The sequence below is a fragment of the Pseudophryne corroboree genome, chromosome 5, assembly GCF_028390025.1.
Source record: "Pseudophryne corroboree isolate aPseCor3 chromosome 5, aPseCor3.hap2, whole genome shotgun sequence".
NCBI lineage: Eukaryota > Metazoa > Chordata > Amphibia > Anura > Myobatrachidae > Pseudophryne > Pseudophryne corroboree.
This window is the reverse complement of record NC_086448.1, coordinates 634,898,228-634,915,118: the sequence shown is the minus strand read 5'-3', so window position 1 is coordinate 634,915,118 and position 16,891 is coordinate 634,898,228. Positions and strand designations below refer to the sequence as shown.

General features: G+C 46.3%; 1 protein-coding gene and 1 non-coding gene across 3 annotated transcripts in view; both read right to left on the bottom strand.

Annotated features, from left to right (window-relative positions):
• Nucleotides 1-2,278: 2,278 nt before the first annotated feature.
• LAMA3 (laminin subunit alpha 3) overlaps nt 2,279-16,891 on the bottom strand; it is a 477,258-nt gene continuing 462,645 nt past the window's right edge. For both annotated transcript variants that reach the window (XM_063923602.1, XM_063923601.1), the window contains exons 76-77: nt 4,627-4,743; nt 2,279-3,419 (exon numbers count right to left, since the gene is read on the bottom strand). In XM_063923602.1, the coding sequence (XP_063779672.1) occupies nt 3,274-3,419; nt 4,627-4,743 (263 nt within the window). In that variant the 3' untranslated portion in view covers nt 2,279-3,273. The remainder of the gene's footprint in view (nt 3,420-4,626; nt 4,744-16,891) is intronic.
• Nucleotides 8,842-9,032, bottom strand: LOC134931184 (U2 spliceosomal RNA). The gene has a single exon (XR_010179023.1). It is a non-coding gene; the product is annotated as a U2 spliceosomal RNA (small nuclear RNA).

Below are 16,891 nucleotides of genomic sequence, written 5' to 3'. Positions count from 1 at the left end.
AAAGTATTGGGACTGTGGAAATCATTGTGAAAGTTTGGTATCACGGAGATATGAGTGTTATCTCGATCATTATAGCTTTGATAAATAGGGCTGTCACTTGGAAATGAGAAAAGTGCATGGAAAAATTGTAAATATGGCGAAATTTAGTGATTGGAGAAATGTGGGAGGAGTAATGAGTAGAGGGGGAGGAGTCAGTATTAATTCTTAAACCACCCCCCCTAAAAGAAAAGTCTAGATCCGCCCCTGCTGTAGACATTGCTATACCGATTGGTGCGTCTTTAGAAGGATTATTGGTCACACTATAGCATACATTCTGAGCATGCATGTGAGCATTTCAGCAGTTTTGTATGCAACCGCATTCAGCGACACACCTGCGACCTTCCCATAAGACACAACATCTCAAGAGTGATAAAGTACCAACCAGTTCCTAACTGTCATTTTTCAAACACAGCCTATAACATGGCAGTTAGGTGCTGATTGGCTGGTACTTATCTCCACCCACTTTAGCTCTCTCTAATGCTCAGCTCTGCATGCACTGCCAACAGCGACGATTGTTGCCAACCCGCAGGGCCACGCATCGATCGTTGCTGGCGGCATACACGCTGGCCAAGAAAATGAACAACATCGCTCAGGAAGGGGGAAAATGAGTGACGTCGCTCATTTTCTCAGCAAGTGTGTATATTACTATGTTACTTGAACATGGAAACTAGTTTGCAGATATTAGTGCTCTGTAAATAACAGTTCGGATGCTGGGAGTGAAGGGATCTCTGACGATCACTGTGCTGTTTTGTGGTGTTGTGAGGTCTTCATGTTGGCAGTTAGATGTGCTCTGTGTGACCTGTCAGCCGGTACTTGTAGCCGTGGTTGTGCTGGCTCAGGGCAGGCGGAGGTTCCGGCGGAGTCGAGCTGAGGCGCCCTGTACGCCCGGAACCACCCTCCCTACGCCCCTGCCTCCAGTACAGCCAGCACCGGTGACACCTGTTAGCCGGGTATAGTATGGTATACCGGCGGCCGGGCTCCCGGCGACCTGCATACCGGCGCCGGAAGCCTGACCGCCGGCATACCGAAAGTGTGGCGAGCACAAAGGAGCCCCTTGCGGGCTCGCTGCGCTCGCCACGCTATTTATTCTCCCTCCAGGGGGGGCGTGGACCCCCACGAGGGAGAATAGCTGTCGGTATGCCGGGTGTCGGGATACCGGCGCCGGTATACTGTGCGCTGGGATCCCGACATTCGCATACTGAAGACCACCTCTGTTAGCCAGCAGGAACTTCTCCACCACAGCAGCACCCTGTACCTTGTTTTCCCCTAAGAAGCAAAATAGGTTGTTGTGTGACCATGATGTGCCCCTCCCCTCCAGGCACTGCTGCTACTGCTCAGAACAGTTCCAGTTGTCTAGGTTTTAGTTTCTCACACTGTCCTGTAGATTAGAGATGGTTCCTGATCGACTGCCACATAGCTTATTATTATATTCCTATAAGGTATTATTATTATTAATATGTAACCAAAGCACTGATCATTCATATGTTGTGTTCTCTCTCTTCTCTCTATCACTATTTCCGGTGCCCTATCTCCTCTGTGTGCCTCTCTCCTCTCTGCCTCTCACCCTCGAGACTCTCTGCGGCCCCCCTCTCGCTCTCTCTTCTTAAACATTTACTGCCAACTCCCATCTCTCTTGCACCTGTCCACGGTATCTCTCTCCCCTTTGTTGTTGTCCCCCTTTGGCTTCCTTCTCTCTCTGAAACTGCAACTAAAACCTTTCACAGCGGGGGGATGTCCACTGCAAGCTCCCCCTAAAAGAAAAGTATAGATCCGCCCCTACTGGTGCTGCTGTAGGGGATGATTTTGCTCATCTCCAGACTCCGCCATCAGCAGCGTGGCTGCTGGGAGTCCTACTGATGAAGGATGGAGACGAGCAGAATCTGTCCCCGCGCTGCCTGAGAGAAAGCTCAGGAATCTGCCCCCACTGCAGGAGTGCAGGTAGGACCTGCGCTACTGCTGAAGCTTCATGGACGTGTGAGGGAACGAGGTACACAGCAGCCACAGCCAGGGACAGTGATGCAGTACTATGTATTGTGTGAACAACCCGTTAGTGATATTTATATACAAGCTTCAGTCTCGCACAATTCTGGAACGACTGAACTAGTGACAACTGTTGCATGTGCTGTGTTTTCAGACCCTGACCCTAATAACAGAAAATTCACTTCAACATTTTAATTATCCTAAGTGAATACAGCACCTGCTGTTGACTTCTTTATACAATAAATACGTTTACTTGTAATAGTTGTTGCAGGAGTTTTATTAAAGCAGTGTTATCTATTACCTGTATGTTATCACGTAAGCCTCAGCAGTAATTCTCCTATTGCATAAGGAAGTAACAACTTACTGAGAGGCTGTTCTGTGTAATCGCAACTCTCTATTGGTATTTATAATGGATAACATTTGCTTACTCTAATAATAATAATAATATACTTAATACAATAAGTGTTTATTTCCCTAAAATACTCCCCACCGATATTTAGTACTATTTAATGTGTTTCTAAAAACTTTAACACATTTATCCAAATTTATCTCTTTCTCGTCCACTATTTATATACAGTTATATATTTACACTTCATTAGATCAAGTTTTTTCATAGTCTATAAATATCTAATTGTTGCAGCATTGCAGTGCTATAGTCACGGAATGGTTAGCATTTCCATTATCACTTTACATTGTTTATTCAGTAAAAATGTTATCCTACCAAATCTGCATGTTTGCACTGTCATGTGATTACATGTTAGACACATGACCGCAAAGCGGCATACAGGTTCCTATGTGTTAGTGCGTAGGGTCTGCGCTGCGGCTTTGGGCAGCCTCAGGTCTCCACAGTCCATAACTCGCATTGCTGAATCCCACATTGGCACCTTGGTGATACAATACATAATAAGGAAGTATGGGTCCTGTTTGCTACAAAACTACCTTCACGTGGGCCTATATGCCTGTTTCCAGCACCATATAATCTATCACATATTAAACAGTATATTCTACCACAAGCCATCATTTTAATGAGATAACAAACAGCTCTTCTAAATGAGGTAGTTGCATTTAAGATTGAGTTTACTTTCTGAACAAACCACAAATGAGTTGATTAGAAGTGTTTAGAGTTCAGTGCGTCCATTTTGTTTACATTTGCAGCAAGGTGTTTAATGCAGGAGCAAGTCTGAGTAGCATTTCCCAACAGATCCATATGGATGCATATTCCCCGGTGAGTAATACGTGACTTATACATGAATGTTACGCCGCAGGACATCTGCTAAGACTGATGGCACCATGGATGTCTGAGATTTTACTGAGGTTGATAACTTTCTTATTGACTTTCAAGTTCTTCATACAGCCGACAAACGATTTCTTCACGGGGAGCTGCGGTGTTTCCAAGGCAGCTGTAATAGACAAACAACTGGTGAACACTCTGACACTGAATAATGTACAAGGGGCTGGGCCACTAAATCAAATACAGACACAGACAACTTTCCAACATTATAAGTGGTTAAACTCAATTAAAAGAAAAGTTTTAGCGGAACATCCATTGTTATAGTCTGAAAGAAGCACTGTAACTATTGGCATAAATGAAGAACATTTTAGACTGAAAGAAAAAGAAAACTATAAAGTAATAGAGATAAAGCAAATGTTCAATAAGTAGGTACTACCATATACCGGAGAGTGAAGAAGAAAAATACAGTGTTCCCTAAAGAGGATCAGTATGCTTTGCCGGCGCACGGAATCCCGACGGTCGTAATACCGACGACGGGATCCCGATGTTTGAGAAACCGACAGGGGTGAGTAAGGGGTGTTCCACAGCTTATCCCTAACCTCCCCCCTTATCGCCTAACCCTAACCACCCCCCGTAGGTGCCTAATCCTAAATCCTTGCCCCCGCTGCTTAAACCTTACACCCCCCCCCCACACACACACACAGCCTTACCCTAACTCTCCGCGGAAGGCGCCTAACCCTAAACACCCCCTTCCCCGCAGTCTAACCCTAACCCTCCCCACCGCGGCTTTCCTAACTTGCTCTGTCCATGATCCCGGCTGTTGGTATTCCGGCGCAGGGATGGTGTACCCATTCTGGATGCTGGTGTCGGCATTCAGAATAGGGTCGGTATTCTGGTGTCTGTATTCTGACTGCCGGGATACCAACAGCCGGGATCCTGACTGCACTTCCCCTAAACCACGCCCTCAAGGCACCCTAACAGTTCATGATTTAAGGATTGCCATGCTTAAGCACAGATAATTTCATTAGTACTTGAGTTAGTTTATTTTAACCATCTGTGCTCATGTATGGAAATCCTTAAAACCTGAACAGTTAGAATGAGGACTGGGTTTGGGATACCCTGCAACAGAATAAAAACGATATCATATATTCTATGAGAAAAACAATCATTGCAAGGAATATTTCCCATAGCTCAACTGTGAACATTGCCTTTAGCCTTTTTACACAAGCAAATGTACTCCATAGCCTAGTGATTTGTTGATCTGTATTTACGTATATTCAGTTTCTGATATAGTATATTCATATAAGACAAGTTGGCCAGCGTCTTATCCTCCGTACAATGAAGCACTGCATTACAATGATGTTTGTCCTGATTACCTGGGAGTCCTCCTATGTACATCTGAGCCGCTGTGCTGATTCGCAGAGCAGAGTTGGGGCCGGCTGGCGCGGATTGGTTGTCTATATATAGCTGCACAGCATTTTGCTTTTGACTCACTGCAAAAAAGCAGAAGAAATGAATGGTCAGTAATGCTTATGTCATTTGTTTCACAACACACTCATGTAATAAAATAAAAACCCAATTAGTACAAAAGTGCTGCAATAATTCAGCAACATGTAAGCAAGAACATATACATGGCTGCAGCTATAAGCCTGTTAACTGATCTAAGGTATTATTCTGTTCCCCCAGTCCTGCGTGAGGCTAATTCTGCAGAACTAATTAGATAAATCCCGCTGAGTGATAATTGTTAGTGAATGACTGTCTACAGAGCGTTGGGATGCTGATTGATATCGGTGGAGATAGTTGCAATTTGTGAGCATTGTGTCTCTTTCCATGGTGCTGAATTCACAAATAGTGTTACTGACATTATAGACAATTCAAATAGAAACAGAAAAACATTGTAGCTAATATGTGAAGTTAACCCCTTTGTGACTGGAGGCACCTCTGTAACTACTGTATGTCCATTTTCATAGCATTGCTGTATGCTAGTTTCGCCAGGAATTCATTTGTAATGTCTCATTCTACTCCACAAGTGTTATGGTGCTTCTAACACCCTTTTACAGTAATTATCTTAGAAAAAACTGAAAAATTAGGGATTTTTGTTTACTTACCGTAAAATCTCTTTCTCTGATTCCATCTGGGGGACGCTGCGCACTTACTAATGGGTTAGAGTGTGTGGGATGGGAGTTTGGCACAGAACCTATAAAAAACTAACTCCTCCCCCCTCTAACCACTCCCATCTCCAGCCTGACCAGCAGATTACCTCAGTTAACGTTTAGCAAAGCCGGAAAAGGCAGAACAGAACATATATACGGGAGGGATCGCAGCGTCCCCCAGATGGAATCAGAGAAAGAGATTTTACGGTAAGTAAACAAAAATCCCTATTTCTCTTTCATCCATCTGGGGGACGCTGCGCACTTACTAATGGGATTTCCCAAAGCAAGCTAATTAGAGGAGGGAGACACAGACGACATAGCAGTCTGCAAAATTTGATGCCCAACAGAGGCAGTCTCCAAACCAAAAGTATGAAAAACTGAAGGACCTTGTGAAGGTATGTACGGACGACCAGGTCGCCGCTCTACACAGCTGTTCGACAAATACACCGCCGCGAACAGCACAAGAGACTCCAACAGGTCGAGTCGAATGAGCCCCTAAGGAATCAGGAACAGGCAACGCCTAAGAAACATAAGCCTGCTGAATAGCAGAATTAACCCAGCACGTCACCGTGTTCTTAGAGGTCAGCCAGCCACGCTTGGGCGCAGCAAACAAACCCAACAAGGTAATATGTAAGGTTCGAACGACAACCAATAAGGCCAAGTACCGACCCGCCCCGGATGAGCCCGGGACGACACAGAAAGCACAATGTGTTGAAGAGGAAAAAACAGCTACAACTTGTGGTTTGTAAGTAAAACCACCCTAACTGCATAAACAAAAACACTGTAAGAGAAAAGAAACCGCAACTCAACAAGAGTCCAGAGGCCGGAAAGGAGAAACAGGAGCCATTCTGGAAAGTAAATTCTAGAGCAGAACCCTGTCTCCTAAGACAAGAAGACAATGTAGCTCTGACAACTGTGTTGCAGAAAAGATAAGAGGCTGAAAGGACTAAGAACTCCAGCTGAGTGACCGTTAAATACACACCAACGATGACAAGTGTTCTGGCATTGTGATTGGTTAGAGACCCAGAAACGTAGTAGGGCTTGATGACGTTGTTCTCCACAATCACGCCGTCACAGTCAGAAGAGACAAAAGCCCATTGATGACGCAAAGGTTGAGAGTGGAAAGCTGTCCGGAAAGGTACCCTGTAAGGAGCCCTGGTCACCCTGGCCTGAAGCATTGCAGAACATAGTCAACAGGCAAATCCGAAGCGGATTAGGAAAACCGAAAGAGCCACTGGTCAAATGCGTTGAAGTACTCACTAGATTTTGCCAGAGGTAGAATAAATATGCTAGATGAAAGTTAGAAGGAGCTGACACAGCATCCATGATTGCCACAAGAGGATCCCCGGAGCGATCACAGTACCAAGGAAGCCCTGAGGTCTATGTCGGCTAGTCATAGACACACCAAAGCCAGAAATCCCCGCTGATTTCACATACATTAAGGAAGAACAGCCTGACGATCCAGGAAGTCCGCTCCCCAGTTGCCCATTCTGCAACTGGAGATGACAGATATTGCCGGAATCCAAAATTCCGCCCTCTGCATATGTTAGATACTGTTCCGATGGCTCTCCAGCTACAAGTGCCACAGAACAATTGATATAGGCCACAGTGGACAGACCTTATAGAAGACATTGAGCTTGAGTCAAGGCGTTGTAGATCGCCCGTAGATCGGAAGTGACATTTCCACTTCGGACATCAGTTTCATTGAAAATGCCAGAGTTGAAACCAAAAACCGTAATGTGTGAAACTTTTGACTGTAGGTATGACCCTCCATGTCGAGACAGAATGAAGTCCTATGAGTCAGATCTGTATTGTGTAACGAAAAGATCGACCAATGAAAATATCTTCGTATTTTAATTGAGAAGCTAAACTGCTGTTTATGTAAACTCAATCCTGCCTGAGATTAATAACATTGAATCTGAGATTGAAGAAACCCGGCAGGAGATCGGGGGAATGGAGCAACCTGTAAAATCACCACTGTCCTGCAGAGGAAGTGTATGCCTGACCCCTGAGTCTATTCTGGTCAGTAAATCCTGCACTCCGCCAAAGTTCGAGATACCAGGTATCGAAAAGAATACCACCGATGAATAACATCATCTGCGAAGGAAGAAATCCAGAACCAAGGTCCGCTGTAGAACAAAGTGCATGAGACAGAGCTCTTTTTTTTTTTTTTTTTTTTAACAACTGACCCAAAATGGCAGCGATGCCCAGATGATGGGAAAAGGATTGGACTGAATACTCCTGTGGCGGATAGCGAACAGACTGCAATGATTAGAGCCAGTCTCTTGGATGCAACATAAACAAGATGGGCACTAAAGAATTTTGCTTGGTACGTGTTCCCCAAGATTCAGAATATATGTTCGTGATACAAATTCAGTACAACCAATGGACCAGTGGACTCTGAGAAAGTTGGTATCTTCCCCACTGGGAACCAGCGTGTCCGACTCCGTGGCCCCTGCAGAGGGCACCTCGGAAGGCCGTGTTCTAGGCAGACAAATGCCTCCCAAAAGAATACACATTTTCCTGACATAGGTTAAAATACCCATTTCTCAGCTATTTACTCAGGATGAGAACCCACGACCTGTTATACCGCAGGCATACACCTTACTGATAGAGTTATTTGCTCCTGCCTGCAAAGTACGTTGTAATTTGGAAGCAGAATTTCACGATTCGCAACCATAATGAATAGAAGGGTGTCATAGCCAGGGAAAAGATGCAACATTGAGTAGATAGGGAATAGAGCCTGAGAGACCAAATCTGTCAATGGATAATTTGAAAAGGATCAGCTGCCACAAGAATGGACAACTTGCATTATGCAACCTGCAAACGGTTTAAAAATTCATGCATAAGCCAGGAGAGCGCGTAGTAATATTCCTGTCAGAATGAATACCAATATAATAATGGTCTCACTGTTGTCAATCTGTGATGACTGTTAAGGTCACATACTGTACTTTAGTAAAGACAGTCGCCTTAGGCTCTCCCATGATGGATGCGTCCACTAATTTATTAGTGGAACCTTCATTAGATCAGTGTCTTTATCAGCGAAAAGGATAAAGAAATACTGTCTCTAATAATGAGACACCGAAACTGAACCGAAAACAGTATGTACTAGAGACAGACACATTTCCCTGTAAATATAAACTTTTTGCATCAGGTGTGTAGTCAGACTTCCATCAACATTCTCTCAACGTGAAGGAAGAGGTGGAAACCAAGAAATTCAGTAGATTATTTCTTATTTCTATCCTGAAGGATCCTCACTGACAGGATTTATCTCACCATTTTCTTTAGAAGAAGCCTCAAAATGCCTCTGAAGTAAAGGAGCTATATTGTCTGTCAAAGACCAGGCTCGTTGCACAGTATGAACTGATTAAGGAGCTTTGTCCAGCCATTTGGCAATTCATGAGTACATAGAGTACAAGAAATAGAAAAAGTCTGTTTGAAAGGTGCACCGGTCCCGGAGGTACTGCAATACCGGGTCAATGCGTGGAGTGGACAGAGCAAGCTCTTCTTCCATCTCCCTGTTCTAAAAATCCATTTAATACATGGCCCCCAGATAGGGGGCGTATCAGATATTAAACTGATAAGAATAGATTCTACACCTGATCTTAGCCAAAAGACCAAGAAGCGGCTAAGTAGTAAACAGAGTACCAGACCCATTACATTGACATAGTGTAAGGAAAAGTAGACTCAAAAAAAAAAAATACCGGTATTTGTGGACCGGTCCTGGAACCCCAATCCCTGCAAGTACAGGGAATATATATACATATATAACTTCACACAGTTATGGGCATACACTGAACTGAAGGGAGGTAGGTTCAGGGGAAATTTAAGGATTTTTTTTTTTTCACAGAAGGGGTAGTGGATAAGTGGAATAGCCTCCCATGAGCGGTGGTAGAGGCTAAGACTGTAGAGCAATTTAAACCTGCTTGGTATATGCATATACTTCTATTTAAACAAGCTCATGGCCTCAGTGCTGTGAGGCAGCAATGCTAACCACTACCCCATCCGTATTATTCTGGATTGGGGTGTGTCTGGCCCACAGAGGCATAAACTGATCCCTGGAACCTTTCCTGCTGCTCCGCAACTAGTGTCCCGGAGCATGGGGTACCTGTGTCCGTGCTACCTTAAGGAAATCTGGAGCCACATTGGGAACATGCAATTAAATGTATATGGGAATCAAACCTGTGTACTCTATCTTGCCAATACACAGCATTAGCCCACCACGCTATTGGAGCTCCTGTGTAGTAAACTACTGAACTTGCCGTTCCTTTAGGAGATTTGCTGGTTTACAGACCATGGAATATACAAGGCCACAACCAAAGCACACAATAATGTTCCTCTTAACTCTGTGTGCTGTGGTCCAGTTCTACCGACTGAGCTATAACGCTCCTTTTATAACATGATGTTTGTAAACAGGTAAAAAACAAAAAACTGTTGTCTATGTCAGAATAGCACAACACTAGTTAAGAAATGATCCCCGCCTGTGTAATAAACAGGGTGAGATAAAAATAACTTTATTACAGTGAGACTACCGAAATATAGGCAGACAAGACATAAAATTGGGAGATGCAGATTTCTGATTTAACCCAATAACACTTGTATTTTCTGATCCCCGCCTGTATAATAACAGGGTGAGTCAGGTTTCTGTCAGATAATCTCCTCCTCTGTTGTGCAGCGTTCCCTGTTCAGACAGCGTTGATACAGAGGGAGTGGGTAGTAAAATGGCGCCCGCTGGTTGAGTCCGTCCCCACAGACAGTGATGGGCGGAACAGTAAAGACCGGCAATGCGGGAAGAGCACGGCGGGAAGCCCCTTTAGGAGAACGGCCTGTAGCAGCCGTAAAACTCCTTCAGTTATACAGACGCGACTACCGCTCCCCTTCTGCAGTCCCGCCGCCGCCTGCCCTGAAGCGGAAATGGCAGGATCCGAAGTAGCGGTGAGCGGCATGTCAGCGGCGTGATCCTAGCCGCTCTCAGTACCCTGCTGCGCGCCACTGCCGTCTAAATGGAAATAGTAATAATGGGACACTGTCCAACACTGCCAGGGCAAGTTGTCTGTCCTACCTGATATAGTGCCTCCTCGGTGCTGTGTCCGGTAACAGAAAGCCCCAGAGACCTCTGGCATGGTGACTTTCTAGAGGCTGGGAGAGTGAGAAATAAGGCACACAGCCGCCTTCTATATAACTTAACCCCACTCACAATATGCTTGTCGCCTGTATACAGGGACTAAACATAAAATCAAAACAGATAGGAAACAAAAACCTACTAAAATCTAAGAGCAAAGGAAACTGTGCCTGTCCTCCAAGGCACAAAACTAAAACTGAGGTAATCTGCTGGTCAGGCTGGAGATGGGAGGAGTTAGAGGGGGGAGGAGTTAGTTTTTTATAGGTTCTGTGCCAAACTCCCATCCCACACACTCTAACCCAGTGGTTCTCAAACTCAGTCCTCAGGACCCCACACAGTTCACGTTTTCCATGTCACCCAGCAGCTGCACTGTGTATCACCAACTGTCACATTTTAAAAATCTACAGATGACCTGCAAAACATGAACCGTGTGGGGTACTGAGGACCGAGTTTGAGAACCTGTGCTCTAACCCATTAGTAAGTGCGCAGCGTCCCCCAGATGGATGAAAGAGAAAATGTGTTTTCCCATTGTTATACAGTATAAGGCTATTTAGAGCCACCACAAAATGTATAATGAAATGTGTTTGTCTAGCTATCCCTTGTGTAGAGGGATCAAACTATTTATTCCACAGAGGCCAAGTGTGAAAGTGGTTTTGAAGCACTAACCCACCCGTAACCCTGCCCCCTTTTGAGAAAGAGAGGCAGTGCAAAATGGCAGTGTGCAGGACACACTGGATACATTGGGAGTTATGGTAATGCTGTGCATGGGATAGCCGATTCATTTATCCCAAACAATGACCTTGGTTTTATGATCTGGAGGAAATCTCTAATGTGTCAGAGTGGTATCTGGTCGGAAAGTGGACAGTAATTATGTCAACACCGCAACAGCAGATCAGAGTGCAAGCTGCTGACAGGCACCTGGGTCACAATGACACTGTCTGAAATTACGCAATGTGAAATGTCAACAGTCTGAGGATGCCGACGGTTAAAGATAGGCTGCGGTGGCAGATTAAGGCGCAGCCGGGATAAGGTAAGATACTGCTAAACGACCAGGGAATGTTTGTTGACAGTTCATCATGTTGACATATCATCCATGTAGACATGACAAATGTCGGCATGCTAACTGCCGACCATTTGTACCAAACCGGTAATATGCGGTTGGGAGATGGTTAGGGAGATGAAGTTTGCGTAACAGCACTAACTTCTCATGTGCATTACAGGATATTTATCATATCTATGCAGTGCCTAAACCTATTGCAAGTTACTAAGATTAGATTAATGGGGGTCATTCCGAGTTGTTCGCTCGTTATTTTTTTCTCGCAACGGAGCGATTAGTCGCTAATGCGCATGCGCAATGTCCGCAGTGCGCACTGCGCCAAGTAAATTTGCTATGCAGTTAGGTATTTTACTCACAGCATTGCAAGGTTTTTTCTTCGTTCTGGTGATCGTGGTGTGATTGACAGGAAGTGGGTGTTTCTGGGCGGAAACTGGACGTTTTATGGGTGTGTGTGAAAAAACGCTACCGTTTCTGGGAAAAACGCGGGAGTGGCTGGAGAAACGGAGGAGTGTCTGGGCGAACGCTGGGTGTGTTTGTGACGTCAAATCAGGAACGACACTGACTGAACTGATCGCAGATGCCGAGTAAGTGTGGAGCTACTCAGAAACTGCTAAGAAGTGTCTATTCGCAATTCTGCTAATCTTTCGTTCGCAATTTTGATAAGCTAAGATTCACTCCCAGTAGGCGGCGGCTTAGCGTGTGCAAAGCTATTAAAAGCAGCTTGCGAGCGAACAACTCGGAATGACCCCCAATATGTATTTATCTTTCATGTTCCCTAATTAGATAAGTCTATAGCTGGCCACACAATAGATGATTTTATAAACGATGTGGACGATTCTGACGGATCAGAATGACACATCATTAAAATCCTATATTCACAGATTCCAAAAATGATCAGAATGGAGTTGGGGATTTCTAACATGCTGGATACTGCCAATCATCGTAGAATCAGAAACTGCCAATTGACTAATCGGACTGGACATCACGGGACTGGTGACTCGCCCGATTGATGTATGGGCCCCTTAACACAAAAAGGTAAAAAATAGGATTTTGGTACTTACCGGTAAATCCTTTTCTCCTAGTCCGTAGAGGATGCTGGGGACTCCAAAAGGACCATGGGGTATAGACGGGATCCGCAGGAGCTTGGGCACACTGGCTCCTCCCTCTATGCCCCTCCTCCAGACCTCAGTTATAGGAACTGTGCCCAAGAGACGGACATTTCGAGGAAAGGATTTTTGTGTAAACTAAGGGCTACAAACATACCAGCCCACACCACAAACATACCGTACAACCGGAGTAACAGTAAACCAGAAAACAGTATGAAATAACAACAGCAACAAGCTGAAAACCAGATATACACAACCCGTGTCTAAACCACGTTAATCAACAAGAATATACTGCAAGTAACAGTCCGCACTGGGACGGGCGCCCAGCATCCTCTACGGACTAGGAGAAAAGATTTACCGGTAAGTACCAAATCCTATTTTCTCTTACGTCCTAGAGGATGCTGGGGACTCCAAAAGGACCATGGGGTTTATACCAAAGCTCCAAACTGGGCGGGAGAGTGCGGACGACTCTGCAGCACCGACTGAACAAACGCAAGGTCCTCATCAGCCAGGGTATCAAACTTATAGATCTTAGCAAAAGTGTTTGAACCCGACCAGGTGGCCGCTCGGCAAAGCTGTAAAGCCGAGACGCCTCGGGCAGCCGCCCAAGACGAGCCCACTTTCCTGGTAGAATGGGCTTTCACCGACTTCGGCACCGGTAACCCTGCCGAAGAATGAGCCTGCTGAATCGTACTACAAATCCAGCGTGCAATAGTCTGTTTCGAAGCAGGATGACCAATCTTATTAGAAGCATACAGGACAAACAGCGCCTCAGTTTTCCTGGCAACAGCCGTTCTGGCGACGTAGATCTTCAAAGCTCTCACCACATCCAGAGACTTTGGAACCGCCACAGCATCCGTAGCCACCGGCACCACAATAGGTTGGTTAATGTGAAACGAAGACACCACCTTCGGTAAAAATTGTTGACGAGTCCTCAATTCTGCCCTATCTGAATGAAAAATCAAGTACGGGCTTTTATGAAATAAGGCCGCCAACTCAGACACCCGCCTGGCAGACGCCAGTGCCAACAACATTACTACCTTCCAGGTGAGAAACTTCAACTCAACCTTACGCAAAGGTTCAAACCAGGGAGACCAGAGAAACTGTAAGACCACGTCAAGATCCCATGGAGCCACAGGAGGCACAAACGGAGGATTGATATGCAATACTCCTTTCACAAACGTCTGAACCTCAGGTAGGACAGCTAATTCCTTTTGAAAGAAATAGACAATGCCGAAATCTGCACTTTGATGGAGCCCAATTTCAGGCCTGCATCTACACCTGCCTGCAAAAAGTGGAGAAAACGACCCAAATTAAAATCTTCCGCAGGAGCCATTTTAGTCTCACACCAGGAAACATACTTCTTCCAAATACGGTGATAATGTTTCGCCGTAACCTCCTTCCTAGCCTTAATGAGAGTAGGAATGACCTCCCCGGGAATACCCTTACGAGCTAAAATCTGGCGCTCAACTTCCATGCCGTCAAACGCAGCCGCGGTAAGTCTGGAAACACGCACGGACCCTGCAACAACAGGTCCTCTCTTAGAGGAAGCGGCCAAGGATCTTCCACAAGTAATTCCTGAAGATCCGGATATCAGGCCCTTCTTGGCCAATCTGGAACGACGAGAATCACCTGAACCCTTGCTCGACGAATGATCCCCAGTACCTTTGGAATGAGAGGAAGTGGAGGGCACACATACACCGACTTGAACACCCACGGAGACACCAGGGCGTCCACCGCGCTGGCTTGGGGGTCTTTTGACCTGTAACAATACCTTGGGAGCTTCTTGTTGAGACGAGACGCCATCATGTCGATCAACGGAATTCCCCAACGCTTCGTCACCTCCGCAAAAACCTCTTGGTGAAGAGCCCACTCTCCCGGAAGGAGATCGTGTCTGCTGAGGAAATCTGCTTCCCAGTTGTCCACTCCCGGTAGGAAGACTGCTGACAGGGCACTCACGTGTTGTTCCGCCCAGCGAAGGATTCTTGTGGCCTCCGCCATTGCCGCCCTGCTCCTTGTTCCGCCTTGACGGTTTATATGTGCCACCGCTGTGATGTTGTCTGACTGTACCAGAACAGATCGACCCTGAAGAAGGCTTCTTGCTTGTAGCAGGCCGTTGTAAATGGCTTTTAACTCGAGAACATTTATGTGGAGAGACGCCTCCTGGAGCGACCATCTCCCCTGGAAGTTTCTTCCTTGGGTGACAGCACCCCAGCCCAGGAGACTTGCATCTGTTGTCAGAAGCACCCAGTCCAGGCTACCGAAGCGGCGTCCTTCTAGGAGGTGAGAACTTTGTGGCCACCACAGGAGAGAAATTCTGGCTCTGGGAGATAAACTTATCTTCCGGTGAATGTGCAGGTGAGACCCGGACCATTTGCTCAGCAAATCCCACTGAAACACCCGGGCATGAAACCTGCCAAACGGAATGGCTTCGTACGCCGCAACCATTTCCCCCAGAACCCGAGTACAGTGATGGATGGACACACTCTTCGGCCGCAGAAGTTCCCTGACCATCGACTGCAGTTCTAGAGCTTTTTCTTCTGGTAGAAATACTCTTCGTAACTCCGTGTCCAGAATCATGCCCAGAAAAGACAGCCGAGTGGCCGGAATCAACTGAGATTTCGGCAAATTTAGCACCCAACCGTGCTGTCGCAGCACCAACAGTACCAAATTTACACTCCTCAGCAACCGTTCCTTGGACCTCGCCTTTATCAGGAGATCGTCCAAGTACGGGATAATTGTAACCCCTTGCCTGCGAAGGAGAACCATCATTTCTGCCATGACCTTGGTGAAAATCCTCGGGGCCGTGGAAAGCCCAAACGGCAACGTCTGAAATTGGTAATGAGAATCCTGTACCGCAAACCTTAGGAAAGCTTGATGCGGAGGATGTATCGGGACGTGTAAGTAGGCATCCTTTATGTCGACTGATGCCATAAAGTCCCCCCCTTCTAGGCTGGCAATCCCCGCTCGAAGAGATTCTATCTTGGACTTGAAAACTTTCAAGTATGGATTGAGGGACTTTAGGTTCAGAATCGGTCTGACCGAACCTTCCGGTTTCGGCACCACAAAAAGGCTCGAGTAGAACCCCTCCCCCCGTTGAGACGGGGGAATGGGAACAATGACCCTCTGATGACACAACTTTTGTATTGCTGCCAGCACCACCTCCCTGTCCGGAAGAGACACTGGCAGGGCCGACATGAAAAACCGGTGAGGGGGCGTCTCCTGAAATTCCAGCCTGTAACCCTGAGATACAATCTCTAGAACCCACGGATCCAGGTCCGATTGAACCCAGACCCGACTGAAGAACTGCAGACGGCCCCCCACCGGTTCGGACTCCCCCAGGGAAGCTCCAGCGTCATGCGGTGGACTTGGTAGCGGCAGGGGCGGACTTTTGGTCCTGGGCGCCTGACACAGCAGGCGACTTCTATTCCCTTCCACTACCTTTTGAAGCGAGAAAGGACGAACCTTTTCCTCGCCTGTATTTATTCGGACGAAAGGACTGCATCTGCTGATGTGGTGGCTCTTTGTGTTGTGTGGGAACATAGGGAAGAAAAGACGACTTACCCGCAGTTGCGGTGGAAACCAGGTCAGCCAAGCCGTCCCCAAACAGGACATTACCTTTGAAGGGTAACGCTTCCATAGGTCTCTTGGAATCGGCATCAGCATTCCATTGATGGATCCACAGCGCCCTCCTGGCCGAAATCGACATGGCATTGGCTCTTGACCCCAAGAGACCAACATCCCTCGCTGCATCCTTTAGGTAATCTGCAGCGTCCTTGATATAACCAAGAGTCAAAAGAACAGTATCTTTATCAAGGGTATCCATATCAGCAGCTAAATTCTCAGCCCATTTAGCAATAGCACTACTCACCCATACCGACGCCACAGCAGGTCTGAGCAATGCACCCGTATTAGTGAAAATGGACTTCAGAGACGTCTCCAGCTTGCGATCCGCCGGATCATTGAGAGCTGCCGTGTCAGGAGAAGGAAGCGCCACCTTCTTAGACAAACGAGATATAGCTTTATCAACATTGGGAGACGACTCCCATTTTCCCCTATCAATAGAGGGGAAAGGATACGCCATGTAAATCCTCTTGGGAATCTGCCACCTCTAGTCCGGCGACTCCCAAGCCTTTTCACAAAGAGTATTCATCTCATGAGAGGGGGGAAACTGCACCTCAGGTTTTTTCTCTTTAAACAAGC